At 36.6% G+C, this 16,900-nt stretch overlaps 1 protein-coding gene across 1 annotated transcript; it reads left to right on the top strand.

Moving 5' to 3' along the window:
• Positions 1 to 3,161: 3,161 nt before the first annotated feature.
• Positions 3,162 to 13,149, top strand: LOC131047205 (WAT1-related protein At5g40240). The gene is made up of 7 exons (XM_057981067.2): positions 3,162 to 3,630; positions 4,301 to 4,363; positions 11,315 to 11,431; positions 11,846 to 12,095; positions 12,181 to 12,339; positions 12,437 to 12,588; positions 12,732 to 13,149. The coding sequence occupies exons 1-7, from the start codon at positions 3,449 to 3,451 to the stop codon at positions 12,922 to 12,924; spliced, it is 1,116 nt and encodes a 371-aa protein (XP_057837050.2). The 5' UTR covers positions 3,162 to 3,448; the 3' UTR covers positions 12,925 to 13,149.
• The last annotated feature ends 3,751 nt before the right edge of the window (positions 13,150 to 16,900 follow it).

Below are 16,900 nucleotides of genomic sequence, written 5' to 3'. Positions count from 1 at the left end.
TAGTTTTTAAGGAAGGCCTCAGATCTCATTTTAGTCTCCTGTAGCAAAAGAATATCAATCTTATGCTCAAGTAGAAAGCAGTTAAATATATGCTATATAACTGGGTTGTTAAGGATTCTCATATTCTAAGATAAAATCTTCATCAAAACTAGCTACCTAGGAACTACTCAACCTTGAGCAGTCCAAACAAACCCTCTATAAAGGGATACAAACTCTCACTTCTTCTTTTTCTTAGATTTTGAGAGGTAGTCTAAAGTCCTTTGCTTCCCACTAGAAATCTCCCTTTCCATATCTCTACTTCTAATATCTCTATGAGAAGGTCAACCCACTTTACCATCACCTCCTACATCAACTTTCTTCTTATTTTTATTTTCGACTCCCACCTGAGTCCAATCCAAATTTGAGTCATCCCCATAAAATTTTTCCTTGACATGCTTAGGGGAGGGGTTGAAGAGAACCCCATAATGCATAGGTTTTATTTTAGGTTCAAAAACTAGCCTCAGTGTCCTCATTCAAAACCATATTTCCATCCTCCAAATTACTATTCTCTTTATTGGGACTTGGTATCATCATAATAGATTTATTTTCCTTATCACTAGTCTTGGGCTGAGGAGGAGTCTTCTAGCAATGCCCATTAGTATTGTGGCCTAGATCCACTACCATATTAACCTCTTTATTTACTTCTTTCTCAAAAGGGTTCATCTTACTTTTTTGTGAAGAATTTCCAGCTTTTAATTGAGACCCCTTAACAGGGGTAAAGTTATCCTCCTTCCCCAAGGACAAAGCCATCAAGTCATCAATATGCTTCTTCTTATCCTTCAAATGTCTTTTTTCCACTTCTTCCACTGAGGGAACTGACTGGTTTTTGGTGCCTTCCTCAAACTAAACCCTATCATTCTCCATCCCAATTGCCATATTCTTAGGCATGTATGAGGGATCATTTGTTCCTTGTTGTTTCCTGCTATGCTGTTTTTTGTATTCATTACTGAAATGTCCACATTTCCTATAATATTGGCAAAAGGCCTTAGCATTTTCATATTTAATGGGTTGAACCCAAGAACCAACTCATGAAAGGAGTACAACCTAGGTTGAATAGACTGAGTTAAAAGCCACATTAACATTGATTCTAACAAAAAGAAGCCTAAATTTGGATTGGATAATCCTATCCAAAGGCTCCAAGAATTTACCAAAAGAATCAATAATCCCTTTGAACACTCCTAGATTCCAATACTCTGGAGGAAGCCCTAGGAGACGGATCCATGTAAGAGCTACCACTCCCAAATCTTTCTAGGGGTCTAGACCCGATTTCCTTTTGCAAAGGGATAAGAAGTTATGAAAATTACTCCCATAAGTCCAAGGGTCTTCAATGAGAATCTTAACCATATCTTCAAGTGGTTGACAAAACTGAACAAGAAAAGTCCATTAGCCATAGCATTAATAGAAACATTGCCCTTAAGTTTCCAATGGGCATTAGCCCATTTCCAAACCTGATCTATAGTAGGACAAAAAGATAGGAACTTACCTACGAGAGAGAAGCTGAGCTCATCGATAGCAACATTCAACAACACATCAGGAACCTCAACTTGTTGATCCTTAACATGACAAAAAATCGGATGAGCAAGTTGCTCAGGGACCCTACCCATTTTAGGGGAGTTTCTATTACAACTGTGGTTGTCGTTGCACCAAAAGATTGACCTGTTAATGCATGATACAACCACTAGACTTATAGAATCCACAAGAGGCGGTTAAGCCATGTCACAAACCCGAGCACTGCACTACACAACACAAGGAGACCAATGGCGCACACATTGCAACAATTCCCCACCCCCCAAATGCAAGCGAGGGGTTTGAACCTATGACCAAAGCTCTGATACCACTTGTTACAAGTGTGGTTGTCGTTGCACCAAAAGATCGACCTATTATTGCCCAATACAACCACAAGACTTATAGAATCCACAGGAGGCAGTTAAGTCATATCACAAACCTGAGCACTGCACTGCACAACACAAAAAGACCAAGGGCGTACACCTTGCAACAATTTCCACCTAGCAATTTGTCCATAAATCAAGCAGTTTCCTCATCAGCAAAAAATGAATCAAGATGGTACTGGGGCAAGGATGAAGGTAGAACATCAGGGACAACCTTGATCGAATAGTCAGCAGACTAACTTCTATCAAAAGAATTCACAGAGGTCACATGATTACGGATCTTGTGATGTGGGGGCACCCACATGCCCCCCCCGTTGTTCCCATCAAAGAAATATCACCAGGCAAAAAACTAGCGAACAACACCTCAAACCCTTGTAGGGCTCGAGAACTCTTGATGATCTAATTTCTTTGCCTCTTGCATGTTGTCTTGAAACTCTTGCACACATTTCTAAGGGTTGACCTAGGAGAACATGTCTCCTTACAATATAACAACCACTTTTTCAAGGCATTCCTAAACATCGCCAATTCTTACATAAGGATGCAAAATAATTGAAAACCACCTAGGAAACAAAGTTGAATTTAGAACAATCTATAAGCATGGGGTCAAATCCATATGTAAGGGAGGACTTTGTGACAATAGACTAGACCTAAAACTCCGAACTCGAACTCATAAAGACAATGGGGTCAATATAGGTCTAAAAGCTCATTGTTATAAAAACACTATTCCTAGAACAAATATCATCTAGATTTCAAGTTGAACTCATAAATTTCAACTGTCAAGTTTAGAATTAAATACTTTATCTATTTAACATTTACTTAAAAATAATAGATTACAATATCATCTAATTTACCAATTGTAATTATTCATTATTAAATCTAAACTACTTTATAATTATTCATTAAATAAAGTTTAATTTTCATTAGACGGATATATTCCTAAAACATCATGTCCAGCTAGTCGCCACACAATCTTTTTTAAGGTAACTCGGCTTTTGAGAACCTTTTCGTCATTACCATGCACCACGCACTCCTTTCATTAATATGCTGTTCAACTCTACACTTTTCACTGGACTCCATCTATTATTCTGTTGAACTCTGCACTTTTGACTGGACTTCTCCGTTTGTGTGCCCCCAATAAAATTGGTGTCACAACACCCCCTAAACTAGAAAAATACTCCCACCCAGTGGTAACCATAATTTAATCAAATATACAATACAATGGAAAATTACGAAGGATGTGACTGCTCAGCTCTTCCAATTTTCGAGATAACTTTTCCTTTGTATTCTGAAATATGTAGTCATTTCGATTACATACGTTGTATCACGAGAAAATTAGCATATTGTCAATGGAATGGTCACGGGCAAACAAGCCCCACCTCATTATTGTGAAAACTTAACTCTGCAATGGCAAGAACAGATCTGCATCTTGATGCGATTCAGGACTGTGGCCAAAGAAACTGATCTTGTTAATTTGATATAAAGCATTCCCATGATAGTAAATCTATTTGCAGGAGAGAGAAATGAATTCATTTTACAAATTCCTGCCTTTCGCAGTGATGATTTCATTGGAATGTTTTGATGTGGGATTGACAACATTGAGCAAAGCGGCTTTCTCCACAGGATTGAACCATTTTACGTTTGTAGTCTACAGCAATGCTTTGGCTTCAATCCTATTATGCCCAGTTGCATTTTTAGCAGACAGGTACATATATGATGGAATAAGCCTCTACCCATTTGTATTTTTTAGACAGTTATATAGATAATAGAACTAACCTATACCCATTTTCTTTAACTATTGCAAAATAGAGAATTTCGACGGTCATTTTTGTATGTTTATATAATGTATTAACTTCACGGAAAAATGATTGGAATCCTTCTGTTGACTGAATAAAATCACATAAACCAAATTGCTAGTGTTTAAATTTTTTCTAGTGCTTATTAGCATCTACACGGGTTTAGAGATCAAATACCCCAAATTGAAAACTTGAATCAATAAAATCATTCTTATTTTGTGAAATGCCCTTTTATTGGGTACTTCAGTACCCTCTTATTGGGTACTTAAGTTTTATTTGACATGCCCTCTTATTCTTCTTCAATGCAAAGTTCTTTTTCTTTTTCTTTCTTCTTTTTTATTTTTTTTGGGTAATCCTTGCTTTAGATTGTAAGTTCAACTTAGAAAGATGTGTATGACATTGTGATGCGGCTGGCTGTTTATGCAACAGTCAACTACGAACTCAATTTCACTTGCAACACATTCGAGCGAAATGGCACATTTCTGTAACAAACACTAGCTGTTGTGCATTGATTTTTTATATGTTTATAACTGCAAAACTGACTTATGTACTAATTTCAGATGGTGGGCTGGATTGCAGGGGTAAACGGCCACCTCTCACGTGGCCTATGCTGGGTAGATTTTTTGTTCTTGCCTTGTGTGGGTAAGTAAGCTTTCATTCCAAAAATGTAAAATGAACCTATTTTTACTTTTCTTATATAGAGTAAGCAAACACTTTTAGAGAGGATGTGGATTATATTGAAATTTGCCTAATTTGATAATAGCCATAAATCTCTATTTGCATATCAAAGCACGGCAGTTGCTAAGGACGCATTTTCATCCAACAGTAACACCCAATCGTTCAGGACAAATCATCCTGTGGGTTACTTAAAGGTGAGAGTGAGACTATTGTGGCCGTGATGCAGCTAGTTTAACTGGTGCAGATTAGTTCTTCTGAACCTGCAGAAAGAATCTCTAGAAATACCCTGTTTCTTCAATTGAGGCTTACAATATGAAGTGTTTCGAAATAAACTAAAAGCAAAGAGCATGATCACACTCAAATGCACGTACAAGGAAACTACAATAGGATGTTTTTACTGCCAGAGCAGTCATATAAGACAAAACATAAACACAGCGAAACATTACCATTAATGAAGACAAAAAAGACGTAGAGTATCACCCTTATTCCTTTTAGCCTCCACTGGGAATAAACCTCTGATCTATTTCTATTCCAGAAAACTCCTTCCAACTCTAAAGACTGACGAAAATCTCCCAACATTCGTATTACTCTTGTTGAACTTTCCAAACCCCTTAAAATAGAAAATTGTTGCTGTTCCCTTATTCCTCAGCCAAAAAGAGCAGTTGAGCAAACTGCCTTTATTAGTAAAACCAAAACACGAAAAAACTGAGTAGAGAATTAAATTCATGGGATGCCGAAGAAGACTTTTAATGAAAGTGATCCGCACCAGTGTGTAGGCGATTCCTCTGACAATTAACATTAATCCTCGGGTCATTGGGATTGCGTACGTTCAACAACCAGCACATGTTCCCTACTAGAGAGTGTCTCCAAGCCAAGCTTACAAAACTGAATACAAGCTTGCTTGAAGTTTCAAAATTTCCAAGATTTTTGTGTGGTGTATGCTTTAAAGTTTGATTTAAAATTATGGTGACCAGGTTGCAGTCTGATGGAGGGGGTTTTAGAAAAACTTAAGTGAGGGGTTTTAAAAAAACTTAAGTGAGTTCTGCTGGTATTTTTTGGGAGTATTTTAAAGCGGGTGATCTAATGAATTTTGTAGCGCAGTTTAAGCTTAAAAGTTTAAGTTCCAAAATAAAGGAAAATTGGTGGTCTCATGAATTTTGTTATTTTGCATATTCAAATCAACAGAGCATATTAAAAATATGTATAAAAAATTCTCAATGGGTTGTGCACTAATGGCAAGGCCATAAGGTTCTCAAGTTGGAGATCCATGTTCGAATCCCCAAAGTGTCATCTACTGTTGGAATTCCAAGTGGTGGCTTCTAAGTTGATATGAGTTGAATAAGTTGATTGGGGAGGAGCTTCCCCTTGTGACTTCCCTGAACTCAAGCCAGGCTAAAAAATCTACAAGCTTACCAATTGAAAAAAATAAAAATTATATAAAAATTTAATTGACAGGAGTCCAAAAATTTCAGATGATTGACAAATGGCAGAAAATTATTTATGAAAAAAAGATACTAAGGCTGGGTCCCACGTGGAGGGGTTTCAGGATCTGTTTTGAAGGAGCAGGGAGTGTGATGCATGATTAATTAGAGTCTTTCCCTCGATAGTGGCAGCCCCTACTTTTTAGTTTGATAAGCAGTGCCTTTGGCACCACAAATTTAGGCTTTTTCCCTGCCACTTGTCAATCATATAAGACTTTTAAATAATAAAATTCATAAGACCACCAAGTTCCGTAAACTTTGGAGCTTAAGCTTTTACCTTAAACTGTACTACAAAATTCATTGGATCACCGCTTTAAAAGATTCCTAAAACATCTCAACAACACCTACTGAAATTTTTTTAGAAAGCCCCATTCCAAGGACCCTACCCTAATTAATCCTGTAGCATTCCCTAAAAATATATCTTGAAGCCCCTCCATTAGACCAGTCTTACAAAATGAAGATTTTTTAGCCTCCCATAACCACTAGACCTCACACTCAGTTTATTTTTTCAGTCTTGATGAAGTTCCAATGATAGACATATAGTTCAATAGCAAAGGTAGTTCACTAACAGTTTCAATTTCCTCTTGCAGTAATTCAATGTTTCATCAACACAGCATTTTATCAATAGTTTTAAATTCCAACAATGGGGACATCATTTGAGGGAATACAAAGAGAGGATGTTTGCTCCTGAAAAGAGGGTATTTTCCTGGTAGAAAAGTTGGGAGTCTTGTTTTTCCCCCTGTTCTGAGTTTGTATAAACTAGCAAGTTGACAAAAGATGGCTGCCATATTTTCTAAGCATGGGGTGCAACGGTTTTTTCAGGCTGAATCAGGCGGTATCTGAGTGAGTAAATGGCGCATAGGGGAGTGCATGATGGACCAGGGACAAAGAAGAAGAGGAAATGCAAGAAACAAAGATTCTTGAAGAGGAAATCCTTGGAAGATTTGAAGCAATCAGAGCACATTTACAATGGGACGAATCAGAAGATTAACAGAAAAAGGGGAGCATAAAGTGGCTCCAGATTCTATTTATAGACTCATTAAAGCAATCTCCAAGCAAGGAGGTTAGTGAAAACAGTGGTTTCAGATTTTAAAGGGGGTTTGAACCCCAAAATCTTCTTGGGCTGGGCGCAAAAGTAAAGTTGTTTTGACAGGATAAGTAGTCGTGAAGATGGTTCCAGAGATGAATACCGGCACCACGCTGTGGTGGAGTAATTTGTAAAATTTAAGATGAAGATAACAAAAGAAAAGATAAATATAAGAACAAAACAGTTCAGGCATCTCAAAGTCAAGTCTCTTCCTTTGGATTATCATCAGGAGTCAATACTCTGCAGAATCTGTGACAAATGGAATTTGTCTCTTCAAAATATGCTAATATGCAGAGAACTTAATAAGATTAAAAATAAGGACACACTTAAATCAAGATGAAGCTGAGATAGGACAAGATTTTTGGATGGTCAAGGCTATTAATGTAAGATGAAATAGTAATGGCAACCCTGCATTCTGTAGACGAAGCTTTGCTTTAAAGACTGAAGAGAAGTGTAACTAGATATGAGAGAGACACTTAATCGAAGCATTCCAGGAGGGTTAAGCAATAGATATTATGGAACTGCCAATCAAAGTGGAGATACAGAGATGTCTAGGAGTGTAGTTATCCAGTTCCAAACTATGTAGGTTCGGATGTGGGCATGGAGGAAAGTTTGGTTGCTGGGAACAACCTTTAAAGTGTTTTAAAGGCAATGGCAACCGTAAAGTTGTTAACTACTCACAAGATTTGTAAAAAATTCAATTCATTTACGAGAAGATTAGAACAGTGTCTTCAGGGCAAGATGTAAATGCTAGAGAAAGGTAAGTAAAGTAACTGTTGATAGTTTTGTGATTTTAGAAATGGTTAAAAATTGACTTTGACGTGTCTTCCAAATCCTAAACCGTATGCAATTTCCTTTTCTTGAAGTGTTAATGATTTAAATATTTGACATTAGGCTGAAGTTATGTGTGATTTTCTTCCAATGAATGCCTTGCAACTAATGTTCGGAAGACTGGTGGTATGAAAGACAGGCAATACATGAGATACAACTAAGTACTTACAGTTTTACAAGAATGGTGTCAAACATATGCCAAAAAGAGAGCAAGAGAAGCAAGAGATTGAAGCTTAACTCTGGTTCAAATTTAAGTATAAAGAAACAGAGATTGAGTTACAGAAATATCAAATTTGTTGTGTTAAGACTGTTAGTTGCCAAAGAATATATGCTGGTAAAACATATGATGTTATTTTTGTGTGGAGCGTGTCACTATGGGAACAGTTATTATTCAATTAGTGAGCCAAGGAGGGAGGCAAAACTGTCCAGTCTTCTGAAAAACTAAATGAAGTTAAAAGGAGTTGTTTTGTGTATGATCAAAGAGTTGTATGCTCTTATCTTTGCCTTTCAGCAATGGCGACATTTTTATTATGTAAATATTTATATTGCTTATGAATCACCAGACTTTGAAGCATGTGAATTCCCAAGCTAAGCTATCTTCTCTCAGCTTGAATGATTTTTGGATTAGGTTATGCGAGCTTTTCTCCTTAATCCAGAAAACATTCAAATTAACATTATGGACCGTGGAAATTTTATGTCTATATCTTCTCTTATTTGCAGAGTTTCAATTTGGCGGGTGAACATAGGATTGGGAAATCAGGTGAACATAGGATTGGGAAATCAAATATTGTGGTTGGTGCATTAAGTGGACACTTTTTTTTAACTTCAAAATTTTTTCTTGTGGCCCTTGGGTTCTTGAAACTTGAAAGAGTTATACGCTAGTGACAAATTCCTTGCCGAACCTTTAAGCATCTACAAAGTGAAGTGTGCATCAGAGATGAATTCTTTAAAGATTACTAATTTCATATGATGGTTTCTCATTTCGTAGAAAACAACTTTGCATTACTTGATACATGTATGTGGCGTTGAAGGACATTGTGGTAGATATAACACAATTTGGTAGAAGAAAGATTTATTTGGTCATGCACATGCCGTGATGTTGAGAGTTTTGTGTCTTCATATCAGACTAAGTTACTAAGGGAAGTTCTCAAAATATAGGGGTTATGTGGCGTTAACCATATTCTGAAAGAACCTTGTATAGTTACATCAGTAGATTTTGTACTCACTAACACGATGAGGTGATGATTCTATTCCTATAGTTGATAGATCCTTAAAAAGGGCTAGTAGAGTGGTTCGTCTAATTTTAAGAAAGGCCATCACCAGTAACAGAGATTATAAACTTTTATCAATTTTTTTGTAAGATATTGAGGAAGAAGCTTGTTAGTCCATTGCTGTTCAGCCCCGTTCATCATCCTTAAACTGATTGTCAGTAGGGAGTTGTGATTAGAAGTTTCAGTAATCTTCTCAGGAGCATGGTTGAAATAGGATTTAGCCCTGTAACACTGTAAGTTTGCCTATAGTTCCAGTGTTAGTAGGTTGAATGGAAAGTGGAATATCACTCTTTCAAATTGTGTTTGGTATAGTTCCCAAAGAAGTAGGAGACTTATTGATTTTACAGCAGAGATGCACATGAGCCATGATGCAGAAGAATTTGTACAGCACATACCAGTGACACATTCGAAGTCCGTAACATATTAGAAGGGGGACAAATCATGGTGTGCTTTGAGAAGGCTTCCACAGTGTACACATGTACAGAAAACAATAAATTAGAGGCAAGGTGCATACATCCCCACAGTGTACACATGTATAGAAAACCATAGTTGAACTACTTGCGACTCGGCTCTACTCGCCAAGCTCCTGAGAAAAAAACTTGGCGAAAACTCGGGAAAAACTCGGAAAAACTCGGCAAAAAACTCAGGAACGTAAAAACACGCTTAATTTTAATAAAAATGCATTTTTTTTGCAAAATTTAATGAGAAGATGCATCCAATGAGTCAATAAATGATAACACAAAAGAAACAAGCTGATTCTAGATATATTTAAATGCAAAGTGTCTACAAAATCGCATCCTCATGAGAAATGCTGATGGCTGGAAGCAAAATAGTAAATAGTTTTTGTAAAACCAAAAGTAAATACAACTTCCTCTTCCCAGCTCTAGCTAAAACTAGTTTCAAACTTTCATCATATTTGAAATTTCATCATTCATACTCATAGTTTCAAACTTTCAACTCTAAAATGTATAATACCAGGATTTCTTCAATGCTAATTATGTTGTTATATGGAGCCTAATCAGACTCAGAGGTTAAATTTTTCCTACTTCCATCAGCGCAGTTTCCCCCTATATTTTTCGACGGGGGTTTGGGGGCAGCGCCCCCAAGTTGGGGTCAAGGGGCATCGCCGAAGGATCCTGAAATTTCACTAAGTCTGGAAAATTGAAGAATCCTCCAAAAACTAGATTTTGCATTATAACTCCTGGAAGTCCGAAACCAATCTCAAACATCCTAACAGTATATATGGAATATAACGTATAAGTGATATAAGGAAATGTCACTTATACTTAAATGTTATATTCCATATATGAATCCTGACGGACAGACCAAAAAACCCGGCGATTACTTGAGGGCATAGTGGGCTCTCAGCGTGGCCCTTCCAAGTGAGTTTCCCCCTTCTTAGCCCAAAACCGTATCGAAAAACAAAAAATGCATGTATTTTTTGCCGTTTTTTGCTATTATGAAAAACTCGCCGAATTTTTGACAAAAACTCGGCAAAAACTTGACGAGTTTCCCTGGCGAATAGAAGTCATTACTACTCGCCGGGTCCAAAAACTCGGCGAGTTTTTGTCACTCGCCGAATTTTCGGCGAGTGTGCCATCTATGCAGAAAACAATAAATTAGAGGCAAGGTGCATACATCCGAGATCCTTCCTTTTTGCATCAAAATATGTAGACCTTGCTCATGTAAATAGTGTAACAAATTATCAATCACCTTAGTATGTAATTATAATGACAGATCAAAATCGTTGCCCCCAGGCAGAGAACTATCTTTCCATGACGAAATCTTCAAATCTCTATGAAAATTTGTTTTCGGATCCGTGAAATAAACATTTTTTAATCAACAGCAAGTTGGATTCTGGAGTGTGCTATAATGTAGGGAAAGTGGGGAAATATGGTTTGGAACAAAATACATCTAAAGGCTGTGTAATCATTGAAATATCAGAAGATCTCAAGCGAGATAAACTCCAAAATTGAACATAATCATTGTTCAAATGAGAAGCTACCTATGAGCACTAGGTTCTGAAAACAGAATATATTTTTGACTTTTTGGCATCATTTGGAGCCCAGTCAGCATGGACTACAGCCCACAGAAAATATAGCCTGTTCTAAATAAAGGGGCAAAAAAATGCTTAAGTTTTGACGCCACAAATTATTGCTTTCTTTAAATGTCTGTTGTCTGTTATTTTCTGGACACATTTATTAAATTCAATTTCCGATTTCCTGAATTGTGTCTGGATTTGCAGATTTACCATCATGCAGAATTGTGTCTTCACCGGTGTAAGTTATGCTTCCCCAACACTAGCTACTGCAATGGCGAACCTGATCCCTGCATTTACCTTCGTATTATCTATTATTTTCAGGTAACAAGTGCACTCAATAGTTTAACTTGCTCATAATTGTGTATTTTTCATTTATACGCCCCTACTCCCTAGTAAGGAGTCTTATCATGAATGAAAGAGATTTTGCCTTTCCATATCTTTAGAATATCAGATATTTTTGTAATGCTTTGTGAAGAATATAATCTTTTTACGTTTCAAATAACAATTTTTCTTGTTCTAGTATATTGATTGCATCCCAACAGTATACATATAGATGAATAAATTCGTCTATCCCACAAAATCCCAATATCTTCCTTAATTAGTTGACTAGCGGGATGAAACTTCAATCAATAAAAGTTTAAATTTTTTCACTTATTAGAACTACTTACAGGGTATTTATCTCTGCCCAGCACCATGCCTTCCTTCTGTATAATTTGTATCATCATATGAGTTCAGGCTGGAGAAAGTGAATATAAGAAGTTCAAGTAGCCAGGCAAAAATTTTGGGTACTTTCATATCTGTTGGTGGAGCAATGATTATTACTTTCTACAAGGGTACCGTCATAAAAAATTTTTGGTTTTTAAACCATGATTCAGAAGAAAATTACCATACTTCAGAGAAGACAACAACATTGAAAGATTGGATCATAGGATCTCTTTTTCTTGCAGGAGCCTCAATCTCCTGGTCAACTTGGAACATAATGCAGGTAATCTGTTTTAAGTTAGTCGATCCATGAAATTTCATTCATTAATATTTTTGCCGACAACAAACTCTAAAAAAATTGTATCCAGGTGGCGACCTTGAAGAGATATCCAGCTGAATTGTCAATTACCTTTTTTACCACCACTTTTGCGGCTATGCAATCAGCTATTCTAACATCTGTTGCTGAGCATAACTTAGCTGTTTGGAGTCTAAATTGGGCTATTGATGTTATAAGCATTTTATATTCAGTAAGGATTTCTACTTGTTAACATTCTGCTCATGCTTGTAGCTACAACTAGAAACAACCATACATTCTCACTCAATCAAATAATCCCTTCCTTGTAGGCAATTATTGGTACGGGGCTTACTTACACCATGCAAACTTGGTGCAACCGCAAGAAAGGACCTTTATTTGTGGCAATGTTTAAGCCGATTGGGATAGTGATTGCGGCTATAGCATCAGCCATATTTCTTGGTGACAAACTACATATTGGAAGGTCTAGCTTCTGACATTCCTCAAATTAAGCTAATCTTTACATTTTTCCATGCAGACTGGTAGTATAATATGAGGAAAGATCTGTGATGAGAAGACTGTCTTGAGGCTAATTCGACATTTTGTGTTATTTTGTTGCATTTGCAGTGTTTTGGGAGCATTTTTTATTGTGTCAGGTTTCTATGCTGTGATTTGGGCTCAATCAAAAGATGCTAATACTACTGAAAAACAGTCAAGCATAGACTCCGGAGATTGCCAATTCAATCCAATTGATGGTGATCTGATTGATGATGATCCAATTGAAACTAGACAGTTATTGTTGGCAAACAAAGCTCCATAATTCATAATAACTACTGGACTGATCATAACTGTACTGTAATTTATTAGTTCTAACCTTGGAATTGCTAGGGAAAGTTGAAACTTGCTATAAATGCTTGTTAACATCATGAAGTCATTTGGTTCCCTCCGAAGGTGGTAGTAGACTATTTGAGCAACATCTACGGTTAACTTTTCTTAATGCTTGTAGGAGCTAGGAGTTATTTAAATTCATAGTCATAGTGGTTGATGTCTTTGTCTACATTAATTATTGAAAATTTTCTTCAGTCCAATAGTACAAATTATTTGTTTTCTTTACAAAAGAAATTTGTAGGAACAATGCATCATTCATGGTCATCTGCCATGTTTTGAATTTAAGCTACGTTACTAGTTTTGTGCACAAGGCCCTTGTATCTAGTTCCAATCTTCACCCAGTTTGGTCTAGCTGGGAAGCCATTCAAGGGGCAGCTTTTCATTAATGGGTCCATCCTGGATGAGCCCAAAAATTTCCACATGAACGAGTAGCAAACTTGTGGCAATTTGGGCACTTTTTTCAATTTTTTTGTTTTGTTTTCTAATATCATTTTCGAAAACAAATCCCTAACCTTAAAAAGTGACTTAAAAACACATAAAAGCAACAATCAGCAAAAAATCATGATTATACCCGATTAATCAAGAATCACCGAGGGCGCAGATTTTTTTCCTACCATTTTTTGAAAAAATCGCGTACTTTTTAGTCAACGATTTTCAACAGTTTAATGTGTTTAATCACGATTAAATCGTACGATTAATTGGCTATAGAATTCGGGGAACAACAAAACCCTAAAATCGTCCTAATACCCAAACAAGAAACTGTGGACTGTGAAAAAACCCTTGTGAACTGCTTATATAGCGGCTCGCACGACATATTCATTCCACCCCTGCTCGGGAAACAACCAAAAATCGTGTAAGGAAGGTGCAACGAGGTGAAACTGTGAAGAAAGGCGATAGTTCGGCGAATTTGGCCAGACCTCCAGATCTGCGAATACCAGGTATGTATCGATTACATATATGAAGCTCAATGGATCACGTGAAAGGCAGATAAAATATACCTACATATATTTGTATCACGTCAAAATGGTTAGTTAAGATTAGTCAAATAACATAAAACTTAAACCATTTTAGTGTGTACCAAGAAAGCTTAGATAAAAAAACATAATGAAAGACAAACAACATCAATGAAATATATTCATGATGCTTCCATCACTAATAAATCTCTCTTGTCCTTCTTGTCTCTACGAACTTTGCTAGTTTCAAAGTTGATTAATGGAGAGTGGAGAGATAAATGGGGTGAAGTGTGGAATGCTCTCAAGCTAGCATAACAACCTGAAGATGGATGAGTGGATTATGGATGTGGATCAAAATGGGCATTATGATTGTGCTATGATAAGTGGATATGCAACCAAAAGTGCAACACAAGTCTATGACGAAAAGTGGATGATTGAAGATGAGAGAAGGGCTCAATTTATAGAGTTTGAGACTTGGAAATGAATGGTTAAGATTGAAGATTGATCAAGGGCTTAGATTGAAAGAGTGAGGAGAGGACAAGTGGGAGATCCAAGAGATTTAGCCATAAAGACAATCTTTGAATCCACACTCCTCAAGGACATGGGGAAAAGGGACAAATACCATTGAGAGGATAAATAAGGAATTAAAAATTCCTTCGGAAGGAGAAGAGGAATTAAAAATTTCTTGGGAAGAGGCATCAACAGAAAATAAAGGAATTCAAAATTCCTTGGGTAGACCAAAGTGGGTAGCATTTAAGGTTGGGGGTTGAGATGGAAGAGCCATTTATGACATGTTGTTGACTTATTCCTAATCTTGTGTAAATGATTAGTGACGGTGATTAGGTTAAATAATGAGCGGTTATAGTGCAAGTGGACAAATTAGGAGGATGTGATGGTGGAGAGAGAGTGAATGGAAAATTTTAAATTGAGAGAAATGATAATGGTGGTTAGGCTTGTATTAATTAGGCTAAATGACAAAAAATAGGAGGATGATTTGTAGGAACTTTAACTAATTGGGATTAGAAGTAAGATTGAAATATTGACCAAGATTGAGTTTGATTTATTTTTAGAAGAAATAGGATATATATATATATATATATATATATAATTAATAAATCAATTATATGGATAACAAGGGGTAATTAATTAAATATTAGTTTAACTAATTTTATGTGTCTACATTTTGCTCCTCTTTGATATAGCAACATGAAGTGATGTTATATCAAAGAAGATTAAAACATATTGGATAGAAAAAGATATAGACTAGTAGCATGATGCCCCAATCATTGGTGGGTTGCAGGAAGTCGTGGTATGCCCTCTCGAGAGGACATGTAGGTTCCAAGAACATGGGTGTGCTCTCGAAACGGATAGGACTATAGGATGAAAGGGAAAAGGGGAAGGATAAGGAAGGTGATTAAACTAAAGCCTCAAGGTGAATAGGGGAGATGGGAGGAAAGAGGATATGATGGGTTGAATGGAAGGATTATCAATGAAGATGATGGGATTGTTATGCAATATGTAGAGAGCAATCCTAGGTTTGATTTTGCAAAGGATTATCGACATCACTAATTATAAGAATCAGAATGTAATGAATACTTGATGCGTAAACTAGACTCACAAACAATAGGTTATCTTAATGTATGTAAGCATACATGCCACTATGATTGGATATGTGAGGTATATAAGTTGAATGACATTCGTGTGCATTCAAGTACTGTATGGGGACTTGATTGGAATATGCAAAAGATGGGCCACACAACTATACCAACATACTCAAAGTGAATGCAATACTTGTTGGATCAAACATGAGAAACCATGAAACACGCCATACGACAAAAACTATGCCCCAATGTACACCAACTTAGACATACCAAGATAAAGAATGATTAAGGTAACCATGAAGAGATATAGTCCTACGACACAAAATAAAATCAAAGCTAAAAGATCATTCAAGCAAACGAATCGCTTAGCCAACAAACAACTCTTGCCAAGAGTAGGGCATGGGTTTGGATACAATTGCCAGGCATGGGAAGGATTCATCCTGATGGGCATGATGACGGAATAGATCAATTGGAGGCAATAGATAAGCTGGCTGGGAGAGATACTAGTCAAGAGGATCTTTGCTTGGATTTGGTTAAGACATTGTATATGGGTGCCTGGATTACATTCAACTCTAAGTAAGCTCAGATGGATGGGAAAAAGCTCAGATTTGATGGGAAAGCTCAGTTTGATGGGTATATCCTTATTTATAGCAGTGGATTAGTTCATAATCTCATGTGGTAGGAGGTGGTAATAGGATAATATTATAGTGTGTGTTGAAAGTGCGTGACTAGGGTGAAGAGTGCCTGCACAAATTGTGTAGGACTGGAGTTGCAATAGAAGATTGGATGACTGGATGAAATGGAATGTGTGTGAATGGAATGAATGGGTGAGCGAGGATGCGAGAAGTATTCAAATAGATGGTGAATTCAATTTATTTACCTTGATGCCTGAAAATGGGTTTTCACCAAGGTACTTGCCCATAGCACCACATAGAGGTTTTCACTGATGGATGAAATGATTCTTCTTTACTTTTTGCATTTCTCAATTTTTTTGTATTTTTATGATTTTTTTTTTCAAAGTTGGGATTCCTTGAAGAGTTAAGCATATAATTTATTTAGATGGATGATATTCATTGATTCATCCAATGGTTCTCCTTTAGGTGTAGCCAATTGATAGGCTTTAAAGCCATATTTAGCAATGATAACATAGAGTCCAAGCCAATTAGGGTCAAAATTGCCTTTCTTTTCTCGATCTTGCATGTTTCTATGATTTTCCTTAAGCACAAGGTCCCCTACTTCAAATTCTCATGCCTTGATTTTCTTGTTGTAATTAAGTTGGAGGTGGTTTTGATAAACCCTGAGGTGATTCAAAGCATTGAGGCATTTTTCATCTAGTAGTTCTAGTTCTTGAAGT

Source organism: Cryptomeria japonica, chromosome 4, assembly GCF_030272615.1.
Source record: "Cryptomeria japonica chromosome 4, Sugi_1.0, whole genome shotgun sequence".
In the NCBI taxonomy this organism is placed as follows: Eukaryota; Viridiplantae; Streptophyta; class Pinopsida; order Cupressales; family Cupressaceae; genus Cryptomeria; species Cryptomeria japonica.
This window is presented reverse-complemented; position numbering and strand designations above follow the sequence as displayed.